At 37.5% G+C, this 18,086-nt stretch overlaps 1 protein-coding gene across 5 annotated transcripts in view; it reads right to left on the reverse strand.

Annotated features, from left to right (window-relative positions):
- Sms (spermine synthase) overlaps positions 1 to 18,086 on the reverse strand; it is an 89,556-nt gene that overhangs the window by 28,525 nt on the left and 42,945 nt on the right. For all 5 annotated transcript variants that reach the window (XM_067123820.1, XM_067123818.1, XM_067123819.1 and 2 more), the window contains exon 5: positions 6,157 to 6,268. In XM_067123820.1, coding sequence (XP_066979921.1) covers positions 6,157 to 6,268 — 112 coding nt within the window. The remainder of the gene's footprint in view (positions 1 to 6,156; positions 6,269 to 18,086) is intronic.

Raw genomic sequence — 18,086 nt, forward strand, 5'->3', positions numbered from 1 at the left:
ATAATAAGTTGTAAAAGTATGTTTGAGCGCTAACTACGAATGAGAGAGAGAGAGAGAGAGAGAGAGAGAGAGAGAGAGAGAGAGAGAGAGAGAGAGAGAGAGAGAGAGAGAGAGAGATACTGTAATAAAGTAACTGTACTGCTTTTGTATCGTATTTATGCGCAAATATATAAATGCAAATTTTCCATTCTGATTTTACACCTAAAAACACGAAAACTTAAAAATTAAACACACTTTCTACAGGGGTATCATCTTTGAAAAATGCAGTAACTAAGGGTATCACATCTTGTAAAAGTACACCAACTGAACGTGCTGTAATTACATGCACATACAGATTGCACCAGCACTTTTCTCCAAGGTGAACAGAGTAATTTTCAAAGAATGACACTTATACAACTCTAAGTTACATCTCTGATATTACATTAACGAATTCATTTTATCAAATGAGCGCAACTGAACAACCTCATCTCAAGGTCATGTAAAGTCCTTGTGACAAAGACTTTGCAAATGGACATAATACTTGTATGATATTTATGTACGGAAATATAAATATAAATTTTCCATATCGATTTTACAGTTAAAAGCATGAAAACTTATAAATGTACTTCAAACATTAAACAAGCATTTTCTGCAGGGGTATCATCTTTGAAAAGTGCAGTAACTTTGCAAATGGGTATCACATCTTGTAAAAGTACACTAAGTGAATGTGCTGAAATTACCTTTGCATCATATTTATGCATGTACAAAAATAAAAATAATACATTTTCGATACAGATTTTACACATGAAAGCATGAAATGCATTTTTCATAGAGATTTTACACATGAAAGCATGAAATGCATTTTTCAGAGATTTTGCACATTAAAACATGAAATGCATTTTTCATACAGATTTTACACATAAAAGCATGAAATGCATTTTTCATACAGATTTTACACAAAAAGAATGAAATGCATTTTTCATACAGATTTTATACATAAAAGCATGAAAACTTGTAAATTACTTCAAAAATTAAACACCCACTTCTGCAGGGTTTCTCGAGAATTTCGTGTGTCTGTGAAAAAATCGCAAATGCCCATTAGTTAGGTTCCAGTGAAAAGTTCGTGTGTGTGTGAATTCGCGCAACTCGAATCGTGTAAGATCGAAGTATTACTGTACTGCCTCAATAACCACTCCATAAATCAGAGACTTCCTTGAAGGAAACATTTCCATAAGTTAACGATGTACTCACATTTTGGAAGCCATGCGACCTATACACCCTGCCCACTGTTTGGTTTGCCTTTTTGGCCTTCCATCAATTCCAATCAATGAGGACCTGTATTAGATACCATTGTTCGTAAATAATGTACTGTACCTGAAAGATTCGACTTCAATAATTCCTTTCTTCATCTAATGTTATTTCATCCTTGTGCATAATCTATCCTCACTACTTCTGTTTTTCTTAAATTTAGTTTGAGTTCATTTTCACTGGATATATAATAAATTTAGTTTGAGTTCATTCTCACAGGATATATAATACAATCTATAAAACTTGTGTTATGCTAATTAAAAATCATCATCAGCATACTCTAAATCTGTATACTTTTTACCATTACTCCAATCTATGCCTCCTCCATCTCTGGCCACTTTTTAATTACAAAATTCACGAGAAGGGCAAACAGCACAGGTGAAATAACACTCCCTTGGAGCACCCCACTATTTACTGCAATTTCACTTGACAGGACCCCACCTATATCAACTTTGCATCTAGTAGTTTATGCATAATTTCAATTATCTTTACATATTTAATAAGAATGCTGTAGTGACACAAAACCTATAATACTGGTCTGTTCTGTAAAATGACTTCTAATAACCAACAAATACCATCAACAGGGGATTTCTAAATTCCATGCACTGCTACAAAAATATTTCCATTTGTGCAACTTCTGTCCTTTCTAAACCTAGCTTGTTCAATTTTGTCTATCAGCCTAATGAGAATAAACATAATACTGTAAATATTTTTATCACATCCAATACAAGTTCAATGCCTGAGCAGTTTACACATTCAATCAGGATACCTTCTCTGGTACTTTTGCTATGAGTTCCAATTCCCAATGATCAGGCTTTATCTCATTCCATATTCTGTACCATAGTATAGTTAGCATACAAAAGCCTCTCGATATGAAAAATTTTAAATCAATTTGTATTTTTCATAACTAACAAACCTGCAGTCTTAACATAAGGGAAAGTACTCAGTGCCAGCTGGAGTTCGGTTAATAAAAGTTACAAGGAAATTGGTGGCATCGGAGATGGGCAAGATGGCGATAGGTAGGAGGAGGAGCCGACCTCCTACTCCTATGACCCATCTCCAGAAGATGGCATCAGTTTTTTCTCTGACCACCTTTATAGGAGGAAGTATTTTTGCTTTCAATCCTACAAACCGGTTATTTTGCCACTTCCTGCCTGCATTTGCCATTGGATTCTGCTTTTCCTTTTGGTTTTTGTGCTCAGTGTGATTTTGTGTTTCTATGTGTTCCTACTGTGAGTATGCAATCCCATAACCCTCCTAGATCCATTAAACTCCAGAGAAAATGCCCTGGTGTTGATAACAATCCTTGTTCCTGATTCCTTTCTTTTTTTGCGAATGACCCACATTCTACTTGCCCTAAATGTAGAGCTAACTTCTGCAGCATACACAACCCTTGCCCTGAATGTATTGATTGGCCTCTTGAGCAGTGGAAGAGTTTTGTTAAGAGGAGGAGTTATATAAGCAAGTCTGCACCACCACCTTAGGAAGGTTTTCCATCCTTGATGGTGGCTTCCATGTCTTTCCCTTCTAGATATGCCTCTTCCTTTCCAAGATCTTCTCACACTGCTTTTTCTTCCTGGAAGATTTTACTCCCTCTCATTCTAATGCTTCGGCATTGGAAGATTCGTTTCAGGGTGCAGCAGGTCTTGTAATTGATGTGGATGCCCCTGTTCCTGTGGAGGGGGAAACTTCCTCCCTCACGAGAGGGTAGAGGCAGTCCCTTTTCAGGCAGTGATGAGCAGAAGTTGTCTACTGTCTCAGTGACGTCATCTCACTTCACTTCTGCCAGAGCTTCCGTTACGTTAGCCTCCTCTTCAACACTCGCCACTCCCCACCCCATGACGTCATCCGTGTTGCCTTCAGCTACACTGACTGCTCTTGACTCTATTATCGAAACAGTCTGTGATAGAGTCGTAGGTATCTCCACAAAGAAGTTCGATCAATTAGAGGCTAAATTTTCCAAGAGGAGGTGTCATAGATCTTCTTCTTCATCATTTGCATCTTCCTCATCTTTGTCTTCGTCTTCTGCTCCGTCGATTCCTGTCAAACGGAGGAAAAAAGATTTCCTAGCTCCTCCACACAAGAAGATTCGTAATCTTCCTTGGTTCCTTCTCCTCATTCAGATTCTCCTCACCATCATTCCCGATCACGTTCTCCTAAGAAAGTTCATGTTCAACCCTGTTGTTCATGCAGACGGGACCGTGATTCATGCTCTTGTTCACATGAACATGATTGTGTGACATGTAATAAGTCGCTCACACGTACATGATCGTGACTCACGCTCCCACTCGCACAGACGTGACTGTGCTACATGTTATCCAAGCCCTGCACTTCATAATGAGAAATCACGTCCTACACCCCCTTACTAGCAGTGTTCCCGTTCACTCGTCCGTGGCAGAGATACACACTCTCATTCACACGTACATGACAGAGATACACACTAACACGTACGTGAGCATTCTTCACGTCGGAGGAGTTCTTCACGGCATCGTGACCCGTCACGATGTTCACCATCCCAGCATAATTCTCGTTCCTGCTCACAAGGGCGTGACAAAAACCAAGAAAACGTTCCATTGACTTCTGAAGATTTACAGGCTCCCAAGAAAGCCTTAGGCCCTGAAAGAGCCTGTGCTCCAATTATTAATCAAGATATTCTAGACCCTAGAGGCCAGGAAGTAGAGGATGCAGACCATCAAGAGTTTTTCTCTTCCTATGCTGACGTACTCAACTTGATTCATGGTTGCAATGGACTGACTCAAGAACTGATAGCATCCACTTCTGATTTGCCTTCGGGTATTGAGGTCTTGCTAGGCCTTAAGAAAGAAGTGAAGACTCCCCTAGCATTGCCTTGCTCCAAGCTTGGATGGCAAATTATCAAGCAAGTCAATTCCCTTATCTCAGGCCAGAATAACTCCTTACGATCCAGTAGATCATTCAAATTGTTACCTCCACCTAGGCCGCAATATATATGGTTTTATGCCATTACACTGGACATATTACAGCAAAGGCAAGTCAACCCAGACACTATTCGGTTAGGCACAGGAGTATCCTTGGACTAGGTTAAGGCAAAGGGCACTTCCTTTACCTATATCAGGAATCAGCAACTTTGGAAGCATCTGCTTCATCAGCCTTTCAGGCTGTTTCTTGGCTAGACCTACGGTCGTCAGCAGTGGCCAAGATGTCGTCTATCGCTATGGCAGAATCTTTAAACAGCGCGGACTTCCTTAGGTTATTACAATGTTGAGGTAAAACCATCATATACCTTTCCCATCTAACGGCTAACGTGTGGACCAACTGGCTGCTTAAGAGAAGAGATTCTGCCCTTTCCAAATTTTCGAAGTTCGTCAGTACAGATTCAGTGTTAGCCTTAAGAAACGGGGATATTTATTAAAACTAGAAATGGTTAATTTCTGTTGGGTTCTTTAAATTGCAGCTTCATCATTATCCCTATGGTTCATAACAATCCTCAGCTTTATTTTTCTCTCTTAATAAAAGACTGTGATCTGTTTGGTTTCTAAGGCAGTCATATGAGGATGTCTAAGTGCATTTATGGATAGGAGTACCTCCAATTACCAAATTATTTGCAGCAATATAACTAATAAATTGCACCCTATTCCATTTGTAGTCTCTCCCTCGGCTTCCTTTCACAAAATCCTTAATACTTTCATTGTTCCAACCAACTTTTATAGTACATTCAAATCACCAACAACAATTCTCATATTTCTTTCTGATATTTCATCTATAACACGCTGCAGTTCTATTTAACGTTCACCTTTAGTTTCTTCAGAAAGTTCATTAGCTGTATACAGTATATATAGTATAATAAAAGTCATACTGCATTGTTTTGATTTAAATCTTGCTTACTGCTCTACAAGAAGTCAATGCCTTTTCTGCATTTGGTGTTGAAATCAGACCTACTCTTCCATCTGTTCTTCACATATAAATAATGTATACACAATACCCCCTTCCATGTATCCTCCCCATTCCTTCACACCATGACTCACACACAACTAGTGCACATCTCTTGAATTCATTTTCTAACTGTTCCACATTTCCAAGCTGATCCAGTTTCCTCTGGAATCTATACCCAAGTATTATAAATAGGGGGAACTCTTGGCAACCCTACTGTAACTGGGAGCCACCTCTAAATTGTGTATATCCATCAACATGGCAGAATCCATGGAGGATTCACTGGCTACATAAACTAAAAGATAGCCAGTTCCTACTAACTACAGCCAAGGATCCTTGTTATCACCTATTTGTTGCTGATCAAGGGCATCTGGCAGGCAACTAGATTTGAAACCAAAAAACAGAGCACTCAATACCTTATCCCTACCCATGATTCCTAGTGCTCATCTTAGGCAAGGGTACAATTTCCAGGTACTGTACTACTGTACCAACTGGACCCAATATTCACTGAAGGACAGGGACGCAACTCCCTGAAGTTATTCATCTGAACAATTAAGTTTCCAATGAAATATAATCATTTCCACCTATCAGTGAAATACTATGAATCTGCATTCATAAACATCATTTCTGATACAGATCTAATGGTTACTACCAAATTACAAGTTTCAAGTTTCCCCAACTGTAACTATGGGATGATCACACTAGGTATAATTAAAAATGCAGTACAGGTTACCACATAAATTGCTCAACTTAATATATAATCCATTATAATGTGATTATCATAAACAATTTTTCATTACACCAAAAATACAGATCTCAGGAGTCACAAGGCAAATATAAGCAATGTCACCTGCTGTAATAAATTATTACATTTAAAACACAATGTACTACCAGAAAAACTGAAGAAATTTTTTATCAATACATTTTTCAAACTATTTCTAGAAAAGATATTTAACTTACCAGAAGATGTAAAATATGGATTAATAACAGGAGCTCTCTTCAAAGCAGGTAAAACTTTAGCCACAGAGCATCCAAACTTTTCACGAAGTTGACGCTCAAGTTGTCTACCATCCTGAAAATTCCAATTTATTGAAAAAAATTTGGAATAATTTGGATTAAAATACATTTCTAAGAATATTTTCAAATAAGGTATAACAAAAACCATATACTACTGTATTAAATTTCAACATGTCTGAAAAGTTATCACACTGCATGCACGAATGCTAAATCAAGACTACTAAAGCATAACTCACATGGATTATTACTTGAAAAAATACATCTAAATTACTTGCAGTATTCTATAAACAGTGGTAACTTTATAAAGCAACTTTAACTCACATTCAATTACATTTGGCATTACAAAAGATTATTCACACCTATAACAAACATGCTAAATCTTTCAAAATTAGCACCTTAGAAATTCACACATTATACATTAGTATAATTTTCTTTATTTCACTTGAAATAGACAAACATATCCTTAAAAAGATTGCAAAGCCTCACCAGTCCTGATAATTTAGCAGTCCTTTAAACCCCTGTAAATCTGAACAGACTAATCACTCGTTGCATAACACTGATTTATTTTATTATACTGTATCACATATTACTCATTAAGGTTCATATCCATGGCCTTTTAATGTCCCTGGACTATATATTCTTTTGTCTAACAGACAGATGAAGATTAGTAGCACCATGATGCATGTGTCACCTGAACCCAGAGAAAAAGCCACAAAATCAGCAGCGCTATCAAAAGGACTCCAAAATTCACTAAATGGCCTCCATATTGCAGGATCACCATTATTCTAACCATTATCTCATTATTCATTACTTAATTCATCTTTTCTAGCCTTTTTTACTTCTTTTTCTTCTCGTAATAAGTGGTGTGATTTCCACACCTCAGCAGGTACTAACCCATTCAGGTTGCCAGTTTTTTATCTAATTATCCAGAAAATTACAAGTGTCTCTTCAGTTATAAATATTAGTGTGCTATCTAAAGAATTTTGCTTTATTTTTAACACCTTTAAAGTTTTGGCACCATTTTAAAATATTTAAGAGCTTACTACCAATTACAATGCCTACTGATTGGTTAACTACTTTAGTTAAGAGCTCAAAGTGGATACTCATTCATGTTTACTATCCTTACTGTAGTTTTTGTTTACTGTACTATGAGCAAAGGGTAAGCTGGACAGTCTTATTTGTTAGCACTGCATTATAGTTTTTTATTTCGTCTTGCTTCTTGGCATTGTATTATAGTTTTTTTTTATTTTATTGTCTCACATTTTTACACATACTTTTCTTGCGAGCATATCAGTTACTCTTGTCTGGTACTGTAAGTGTTACTCCTGTTACTATGTTACTAAATTCCTCTAGTAATCTTTTGATAAGTACAGTACTAATTTTCTAATTCTTACCATCTATAATCCAGCTTGTATGTGATTTATCATTACACAGCTTTGAGTATGCTGTGTATGCTGGCAGCCTTGTCCTACATTTTAATATCTAGTGCTGTGTTTTTGCATTATGTATTCACTGAATTCTTTATATCATCATGCCTCACCAACCATGTGAAGGTTTATTGGGTAAGCTCTGCTAAGCTTTCATGTCAACCTTTGATAAGGAATCCCATCTCCTTTGAAGTAGTTGCCAAGGCCAAGTCTGTTATCCCACTGCCAACCTCACCTGTGAGAACAAAGAATACTTCCATAGATGCATCCGTATCAGAGACATTTTAGTTTCAGCTTCCAAGTCTACAGCAATCTTCTCTACTTCAGGAGATGTGGAGTACTCAACCACCTTCTACCAGAGTAACAGACATGACCAAGAGACTTCTCGGAAGAACGACCTGATTTCAGATTACATCAGACCAAAAGGATGAAGCAAACGACTAGCTCACTTCTAGAAGGAAAAGCATGGATTCTGGTGATGAGAGATTGTCACGTGCTGGCTCTCCTTCATTATTAACTAGTGATGTCTACTTTTCAGCAACTTCTGGAGAAGTCATGATGTCCAAGAGCTTTCTAATGCACAGGAGATGTGTTGCTCCAGTGACTATGGACAGGATGCCCACTATTCTCTAGACAACCATGTAGAAGATGCTTGTGAAGCAAATATAATCTGAGAGGACCAGAGCCTATGCAATACTAGTGGAGCAGACTGATGAGGAGGAACTACAGACAGCCTTGGCCCTGAAGGATGAGGCCTTCTCAAAAGTCCTTGACTGGTTGTACAGAATCTGTGGTCTCAGGGGCAAAAGACTCCAAGAAGCTTGTCTCAGCTGCAGAACTTTAGCCCTACTGAATCCTATATGATCCAGCCAAGTGAGTTTTCAATGTGCTACTTGCCAACAAAATGTAAGATATCACTGCAAATGTCAAACTGAGGATGAAATAGAGAAAGATAAGGGGCATGATAAACCTATGGATGCCCAACACTTTATCCACTGCCTGACCATCTCTGCAGGTTTTCTCTTATTCGAGGCTGTTTGTTGCACCTTAATCACAACCCTTCTGCTACTGAGGCTATTTAAAAGCAGGCTATAGTTTCATTCACTCCATCTACAGTCACATTATTGCCAACAGAGACCAGGCCAGAAATTTTGAACCTGGGCAGTAAGTAAACTCTAACCAGACAACAGTGTACTCCTATTAAGAAATCACACTAACCCAGGACTGTCTCTACAATAGAGGTAAAGGCAGTAAAGGAAAACCAGGGTGCCTTCCAGGCATTCATATTCTCCAACCCTACCAGGCAGAAGCAGTTGCCCTATTGATCCAAGAAAGGTGGATGGGGCACAGTAAAGTCCCCTATGGGAGGCAGAAGGAAATGAGAACTACACCCCCAATGGCAGTTCAGCCAATGGGCTTGTCTCAGATTTTGGAGATCATGGTAGCACTTTGGAGTGATGAAGTTGTCAGGGGCAGCTATCAACTTTCCCAATATTCAGCCTCAGCACACTAAACAAGTTTATGCAGCACAACCCCTCCAGAATGAAAATGGTGGTTTCAGTGTGGCAGTCCGTCAGTAATAGGAACTTACTGGCATCCCTGGACCTCAAGAATGTTTGCTTCCACATCTCAAGTGCATCCAGCTGAGGAAATACCTTTGCTTCATTTGGACAGGGAAAGTATTTCAGTTTCAAGTCCCACATTTAAGCATGTGGCATCTGGTCTGCCAAGGTACACCCATACCTTTGCACCAGTAGGTGTATGGGTGCAAAAGTATGGCAAAGAATTTGGAGATATCTGGGCAATTGGCTAGTGATAGCAGTACAGCAGCTAAACTATGTCAGTATCCAGCACATTTATGTAAAGTTTACCAATCTCTGGGACTCCATATTAACCCTTAAACGCCGACTGGACATATCATACGTCGGCTAAAATTGTCTGTTGGGTGCGAGTGGACGTACCGTACGTCGAACACCAAAAAATTTCAACCTTCGGTCAACTTTGACTCGACCAAAATGGTCGAAAAATGCAATTGTAAGCTAAAACTCTTACATTCTAGTAATATTCAATCATGTACCTTCATTTTGCAACAAATTGGAAGTCTCTAGCACAATATTTCGATTTATGGTGAATTTTTGAAAAATACTTTTTCCTTACGTTCGTGCAGTAACTCGGCCGAAAATTTCAGAAATTCTTTGGTCATTTTGTCGTAATGTTTGCACCGGTTTATATTAGTCGTTACATAAAGTTTTATATATGGAAATGTGCGCAATTTTATGCAGAATGCAACAGAAAATAACTCATGATTGTAGCTTCTATCAGTTTTGAAATATTTCCATATAAATCACGATAAGTACCAAAATTTCAACCTTCGGTCAACTTTAACTCGACCAAAATGGTCGAAAAACGCAATTGTAAGCTAAAACTCTTACATTCTAGTAATATTCAGTCATGTACCTTCATTTTGCAATAAATTGGAAGTCTCTAGCACAATTTTTCGATTTATGGTGAATTTTTGAAAAAAATTTTCCCTGACGTCCGCGCGCGGTAACTCTGCCGAACATCTCAGAAAGTCTTTGGTCATTTTGTCGTAATGTTTGCACCGGTTTATATTAGTCGTTACATAAGGTTTTATATATGGAAATGTGCGCAATTTCATGTAGAATACAACAGAAAATAAATCATGGTTGTAGCTTTTATCAGTTTTGAAATATTTCCACATAAATCAATGTAAGTGCCAAAATTTCAACCTTCGGTCAACTTTAACTCGACCGAAATGGTCGAAAAACGCAATTGTAAGCTAAAACTCTTACATTCTAGTAATATTCAATCATGTACATTTATTTTGCAACAAACTGGAAGTCTCTAGCACAATATTTCGATTTATGGTGAATTTAAAAAAAAAAAAACTTTTTCCTTACGTCCGCGCATGCTAACTCTGCCAAACATCTCGGAAATTCTTTCGTCACTTTGTCGTAATGTTTGCACCATTTTATATTAGTTGCTACATAAAGTTTTTGTATGAAAATGTGCACAATTTCATGTAGAATACAACAGAAAATAACTAAAAATAACTCATGGTTGTATCTTTTATCAGTTTTGTAAAATTTTCATATAAATCATGATAAGTGCCAAAATTTCAACCTTCGGTCAACTTTAACTCGACTGAAATGATCGAAAAACGCAATTGTAAGCTAAAACTCTTACATTCTAGTAATATTCAATCATGTACCTTCATTTTGCAACAAACTGGAAGTATCTAGCACAATATTTCGATTTATGGTGAATTTTTGAAAAATACTTTTTCCTTACGTTCGCGCGGTAACTCTGCCGAACATCTCAGAAATTCTTTCGTCACTTTGTCGTAATGTTTGCACCGTTTTATATTAGTTGTTACATAAAGTTTTATATATGAAAATGTGCACAATTTCATGTAGAATACAACGAAAAATAACTTATGGTTGTAGCTTTTATCAGTTTTGAAATATTTTCATATAAATCACAATAAATAGAACAAATTCTACTTTCGGTCAACTTTAACTCGACCAAAATGGTCGAAAACTGCAATTGTAAGCTAAAACACTTACAGTCTAGTAATATTCAATCAATTACCTTCATTTTGCAACAAACGGGAAGTCTCTAGCACAATATTTCGATTTATGGTGAATTTTTTAAAAAAACTTTTTTTTTACGTCCGCGCGTTACGAATTCATGCATCATTTTGTGATAATATTTTCTCTGTGTTGCTTTGATCGTTTTACAATTTGTTATATACCAAAATCATTGCAATTTAGTGTACAATACAAAGAAAAAAAAATAAATTGTTAGCTTTAACCGTTTTGCTCACAGCGCGATTTGTATACAATTATATATGAAATTTTTTTTTGCACTGTCATATATTTCAATATTTATATATGATAATGATATTTTATTCATTTCTGATGGTTGCATACTAAACTTCAGGCAATGACAAAAAAAAAAGGATCCAAAAATGAACTCTTAATCTTAAAAACTAAGCGTGCTGCGATTTTTTTAAAAAACTTTTTTTCCTTTTCAGCGCTAACTCCCGAACGCCGCCGGCATACGACAGACACTTTTGTAAATAGAGGCTCGGCGTTAGAGGGTTAACTAGGAGAAGTTGGAACTAGTGCCAGATAAGATACTGTACATATCTGGGTATGGACATAGACATAGAAGCACCTTTAGTTTACCCCATGGAAAACATGATTCAGGAGAATATCTGCCTCCATATGAGTTCGAACTGCCATTCCCCTTCTAGAACATAAGACTGCTAGTCTTACTACCAGTCACTGGTAGCCAAAGTAGCCTAACAAAACATCCCTCCATCATGGAATGTATCTGGCCTATTGCTCAACTGTGTGGCAAGCTGTCCACAGTAACACTCAGCCATCTGTTTCACCTACTGACAGGTTGAAGGTACTGTCCTTTACCCACTCCCCACATCTTGTTGACATAAGAATTGGGTCTCATTCACAAGCAGCAGACAAAGCACCTGATTGGGTATAAAACCCAACTTTCCCAAGGTTGTGGCAAAAGAGTATGTGATCTCTGTTCTCATCTCTGAGGGCCTCAGAACAAACCAGGCACCTAAGTAGTGCAGCATGAGAATACCACTCAAACGGATATAAGCAGAAAAGAGTGGTTGCTTACATGAACGCCACTAGGCCATTCACTAGCCTAAAGCAGAGTTTAAACTAGTAGACTGTCCTATTCCTCTAGTGCCCACTCACAAGACTACAGCATACAGTCAATACAGCCAGTACTGATTGATGTGCCTGGGCTGTGAAAGACCAGTGCTCAGAAAATTCCTGAGTTCCAGTCAACAGATCCATACAACTCCTACATATGGTAACACCTTAACTAGGAGAGGGCACAAGACAACTAGCAATGCTCTGTCATGTGTACGCAACCCCATGGCAATGTAAAGCCACAGGCTGGTGGGGAGCAGCATGACCACAGGCAAGTAGATCAACCAAGCACCAGTGAATAGTGAGTGGAAACTTGTCACAGGTAAACCCCACGACTCTACATGTATTGTCTAGAAAAAAAAAGTACATCTTAGTTTAACCAGACCACTGAGCTGGTTAACAGCTCTCCTAGGGCTGGCCCGAAGATTAGATTTATTTTACGTGGCTAAGAACCAACTGGTTACCTAGCAGCGGGACCTATAGCTTATTGTGGAATCCGAACCACATTATGACAAGAAGTGAATTTCTATCACCAAAAATAAATTCCTCTAATTCTTCATTGGCCAAAATGTACTGTCTAGAGACTGTGAATGCACCAAACAAGAGAGAAGTGTTAGCTCCACCAGGTGCATTTCAGGTGAGACAGGTGTATGAGCTTAGAGCAAATCATGAAAAAATTATTTATAAACTATGATTACACAATTTGCATATACTGTATAATCATAGTTATATATAAGTTGACACTTCAGTATGTATGTTTATGTGTAAATTAATAGATAGCTACCTTAACTGTCCTATGGAAATATAAACCATCACCTTTTGTATAGAAGCATCAGTACAAGCTTGGTAACAAGGTGGTTAACTGGTGGTTATGGGTGAATAGGGGAGTACCCCTTACCCTTACGTCACCGTTCACTATTTTCTCAGTTGTCATGAAGAGTGGACTTCTTGTTGCACTCTCTCTTCCTCCTGTTATTGAATGATGGTTGATGAGTAGCTGGATAATTTCCTTTTACTTATTTTTTGTTTAGACTTTGTTTTTCCTTGCTAATAAGAGATGAAACTTGAATGCCATCATGAGGGGCATGAGTGTCCTTGTAGGTACTTCATATCTCCCATACATGTGGACCTCCACGGGTGCTGTTCCTTTTGTAGGGGAAAGGTGTGCAACCCCTCTTCCCCTTCCAAGGAGTGTGCTGAGTGGACTCCTCCTCAGTGGGTTAAGTTTTGAAGGGAAAAAAATGAAGGAGCATTTGCCAGCCTCACTGGGAGGAAATATGCCTCTGATGACAATGCATAATCCTTTTGGTTCCTTCTTTCTCTCTCCTCCATTCCTATTCTGCTGTCTGCTGATAGTGCTCACTCCTTTTGGGGGTGGGGGAATGGTCTGAACTAGAGTTGTTATAAAAATGAATGTAAAAAATAAAATAAAAAGTAATGAGTTATAAGTAAGAGTTATAAAAATAAAAAATAGAAATACAAAATAAAAATAAAATTAAAAAATCATAAATACCAAAAATGTAAAAAAAAAAAAATAGTAACCTCTCCATTACCCAGATTTACGGGGCCAAGGCCCTGTCAGATAAGACCAAAATCTGGATAAAGTAAAAAAAATAAAAAGACCTCCATAGGAATAAAACAGCAACTTTTTACCCTTACTCCCCCTAACTTGCCACCACTGCATAACCATAAACAATAAATACTGTATGCTTATAAAAACATCCATAACACTATAAACTGAAAACTTGATACAAAAGGCTAGAACATTTTCCCATATCTGTAATAAAATATACTGTATAAATAAACTTCTGACTGCATAAACCTGGTGCATCAACATCAACAAAGGAAATTTCCATCTGCTGAAATTCCTCTACTATTTCCTCTTCGGGAGTATCCAAAACTTCGCCAGAAGTCTTAGGTCGAATCTTGAATCAAAACAGCCAACCTTCGGTCCCCTTAAAGTCTGCAACCCCATGCTGGCCTGCAAACTTCATAGCTGCAGCCATCAACTCAGCACCACCAACATGCCCACCAATTACCTTTGCTGATAAAACCAAATCAAGGTCGACTGTTCAATGTCGTCATGGCCCTCTGCCATGACCTTGTGGGCCTGACTCCTAGACATCTTCCCACTTGACCTTGTGGACCTAACTCCTGGATATCATCTTCCCAAAGTCTGTTGCCTACTTCTTCAGCTTGTCCTGAGAAGTCTTGATATTGCAAGGCTTACCAAGTAATGCTGTACTCATCCATAATATGTGCCATACACAATCCTGCCTCAGTTCTCTCGACGATTTCAAGCTTTTTTTGAAGGGTCAAGAAATTCCTCATTTTCTTAGGACAAGGTGGGGCCATACATGTAATACACAGCAATATGCACACACACAATAACAGTACCTGCAATGCTGCAAGCACTGCAACAAAATCCACGTTTGGAGTATACCATCACGAATCGCAAACACTTGCAAATAATTCAAACAAGCAACAATCACCCAAGACTGAACAAAGAGGGAAAACGCTCTTTGTTACCGAGTTTATGGCTCTTATGTCTTTCAGCCATTAAGAAGCAAAAACTCACAATGGTGTGTGATGACACATCAGTTTATGCCTGTAGCAGGACAGCTTACAAAAAATACTACTTGCCCACCCCCACACCTTCAACTATACACTAAGGAATTGATGGCATATTAGTATCTGCCAATTAAAAGCAATAAACAATGTGACTTATGATGAAGTGTTAAGTAGCACTGGGCTTTTAAGCCAACAGCAATAGCAAAAACTTGCTCTCTCTCTTGCTTTCTCATTATTTTTAGTTTTTCATCTTTGGGGTGAGTTTGTCATTATATCACTTAAAATTGCTGTAATACGAAGCATAAAGAAATAAAGAATGAGAAATAAAAGGGGAGAAAGGGAAGGTAGTATGTGTACTATTATTTGTGTGTTACAGGCTATATGTATGGAAGTCTGTTTCTTACTGCAGTATCTTCTCTTCCCGTGTTTTATTTGCATTGTGCTGGATTATTTTATTACAAGTTAAAGTGCAGTAATTATGTAGTAGGGTGTTTCTTAGCACAGTATTGGTTGTTCTCTCTCCCCATCTCTCTTTTTTGTACTTTGTGCACGATTATTTTATTTTACGTTACAGTACAGAAATGTAATATACTTCGAAAAATGTGAAAAAACTGTACATATGTACAGTAAGGTATTTCTTAGCATGTTTCAGTTGTTTCTCTCTCTCTCTCTTTCATATTGTGCATGGTTATTTACTACATAATACTATTATGTCCTTTAATAAAATGTGAAAAACAAACATGTTATAGGCTATACATATGTACAGTAGGGTGTTTCCTAGCATGGTATCAGTTGAGGTCTCTCTCTCTAACTTTTGCATTGTGCATGATTACTCTATGACAAGTTACAATAAAGTACAGCACTGTAATTTCCTTTAATAAAATGTGAAAAAAACTCTAATGAAGTCAAACATGGCACTGTGGCCAAGTGAGCAAAACTGTGCTATTTGCAGGAGACTGGGGCATCAAAACTGCGAGGTGCACAATCGCGCTGGCTGAAGAAAGCCATGTTACACAAGAAAACGAAAGAAACTCCAGACTCCTCTTTAGAAACTAACTGATACTTAATATCAATCTTGATCTGGAAATGATACTTAGCTACAGAGGATTCAAGTGAAACTACCGTATCCTAAAAGGCAAAAGGAATCTTTCCTCAATGAGTCAGGTTTAGCTGACTGTGTACTACTTGGTGGAAGTGGCAAAACCAACCTAAACATTACCAGATGGCGTTTATTATTATTATTATTACTATTATTATTATTATTATTAATTATTAGTATTATTATTATTATTAATTATTAGTAATTATTATTAGTCAGAAGACGAAACCTATTCATATGGAACAAGCCTACAGGGGCCACTGACTTGAAATTCAAGCTCCAAAGAATATGGCGTTCATTAGGAACAAATAAGAGGAGGTAAAGGGAAATACAGACAGAGATCTCACTTGCTAAAAAAGAAAAAATAAATTAATAAACCGGGTAAAAATTAAATGACAGAAAAATGCTGGGCGACTCCTCTTATTCTCTTCAAAGCAATCCCATTGCAGAACAAACTCTGGCACCAGAACTGGTACCACTGATGCCAGACCAAACGGCAGGAGACAACAGGCACAGATCCGCATTACTCTGACATGTCCCGGATCCCTGTTGCTCCAGGCCCTAAGGAAGCCAGAAAGGATACACCAAGGACATGGTAAGCCAAAAGTGGGGGCGCTAACCTTTCCTCTGACACAGGAAAATACCTGAGCTTAACAAGACCCATGGGAGGGTAGCACAGATACAAAACTTACACCAAGCAAACATAAAAAATTACTTAATCCTATCAAATCTTGTGCCATGAATCAATGGGAAGCTTAACTGGAGTAACAGATTAGAGCAAAGCAGCATAGGACCTATCCAGCTCCTAAAAGGGGAAGCAGACAAAACATGCATCCTTTTGACACAAATCCTAGAAAACCTATCCTCTTGTCTTTAGTTACTTCTACAAACTAATAAGGTCCCTTGGTTCACAATAAATTTCCGCATGATTTCGGTAGGCTACAATTCACATCGCTTATTCCAATTTCAGTCCTTCCCTCAGCAGTGCACACATCACATGAGGGTCAATGAAACTGAAATAAAGCCTATTAAGGCAACTCTTACCTTAAGGTTCTTACCAATCAAAATTCAAAATCAAATCAAAGAAAATTAAAAACAAACCAATTTCGTCAATAAAAAACTGAGTACATTTAACAATCTGTCTACCTAGTAATGAAACCGGCAACACAAGTAGACTGACAGGCTACGATTTTTGTACCTAATGATCCCCTGGTGGGGGATGGGGGAAATAGATAAAAACATATATTCATAGAAAACAAAGTGTTCTTGTTTTTCTTTGCAATCTGTCAAACTCCAGCTAGCACGCAAGTAAACCTATATCATGGAGAGGTAAGGTTCATTTCAAAAATGTTTCCTGACACTTTGACTTAAGCAGTACTTGTGTGACCTCCATCAAATTCCTAAGAAGAAATTACCTATGGACAATACAGAGACTGTGTACAATGGGGCTTCTATATTCAGTGAATAGTATCATTAGCAATAAAATCCCAGCAAGCCAGTATTACTAACTACATGCAACCAATATTTTGTATTAAATCTGGCTCAAATTACTGTTACTGTAATTAATACTTATTACCAAAAATTTATCTTTTTGGCTATCACATCCCACCATAGATTATACTGCAGCACAGAGTGCAAAGGAAATATGGATCAGTGATACATATGTTAAAAACAGGTTGGCGGGGTCTTATCACTTCAATTCCCAGCTTTAATGGATTACTTCTCAATACAGAAATAAAAGAGAAAACATGCATGTTACTTCTCACTTACAGTCTGATGACAATACAAGACAGCATATAGAATAGAAAAGAAAACATTAGTAAAATTACAATGTACTAAAACCTACAAAGAAAGACTTTAGTAGTTTCCACACTTTTTGCCTTGTAATTACTACAATCTATTTAAATCCTGTACTTTAAATATTTTGATAAATGCATTCCTTCATAAAAAAAAGTCCATAAACAGTATATAAACAAATTTATGCAATGCAAATTTCAAATAATTTTGGTTGTGAATTTTATGAAACATTTGATAGCCAATGGTTCCTTGGAGAACAAAATTCATAAA

The sequence above is a fragment of the Macrobrachium rosenbergii genome, chromosome 21, assembly GCF_040412425.1.
Source record: "Macrobrachium rosenbergii isolate ZJJX-2024 chromosome 21, ASM4041242v1, whole genome shotgun sequence".
In the NCBI taxonomy this organism is placed as follows: Eukaryota; Metazoa; Arthropoda; class Malacostraca; order Decapoda; family Palaemonidae; genus Macrobrachium; species Macrobrachium rosenbergii.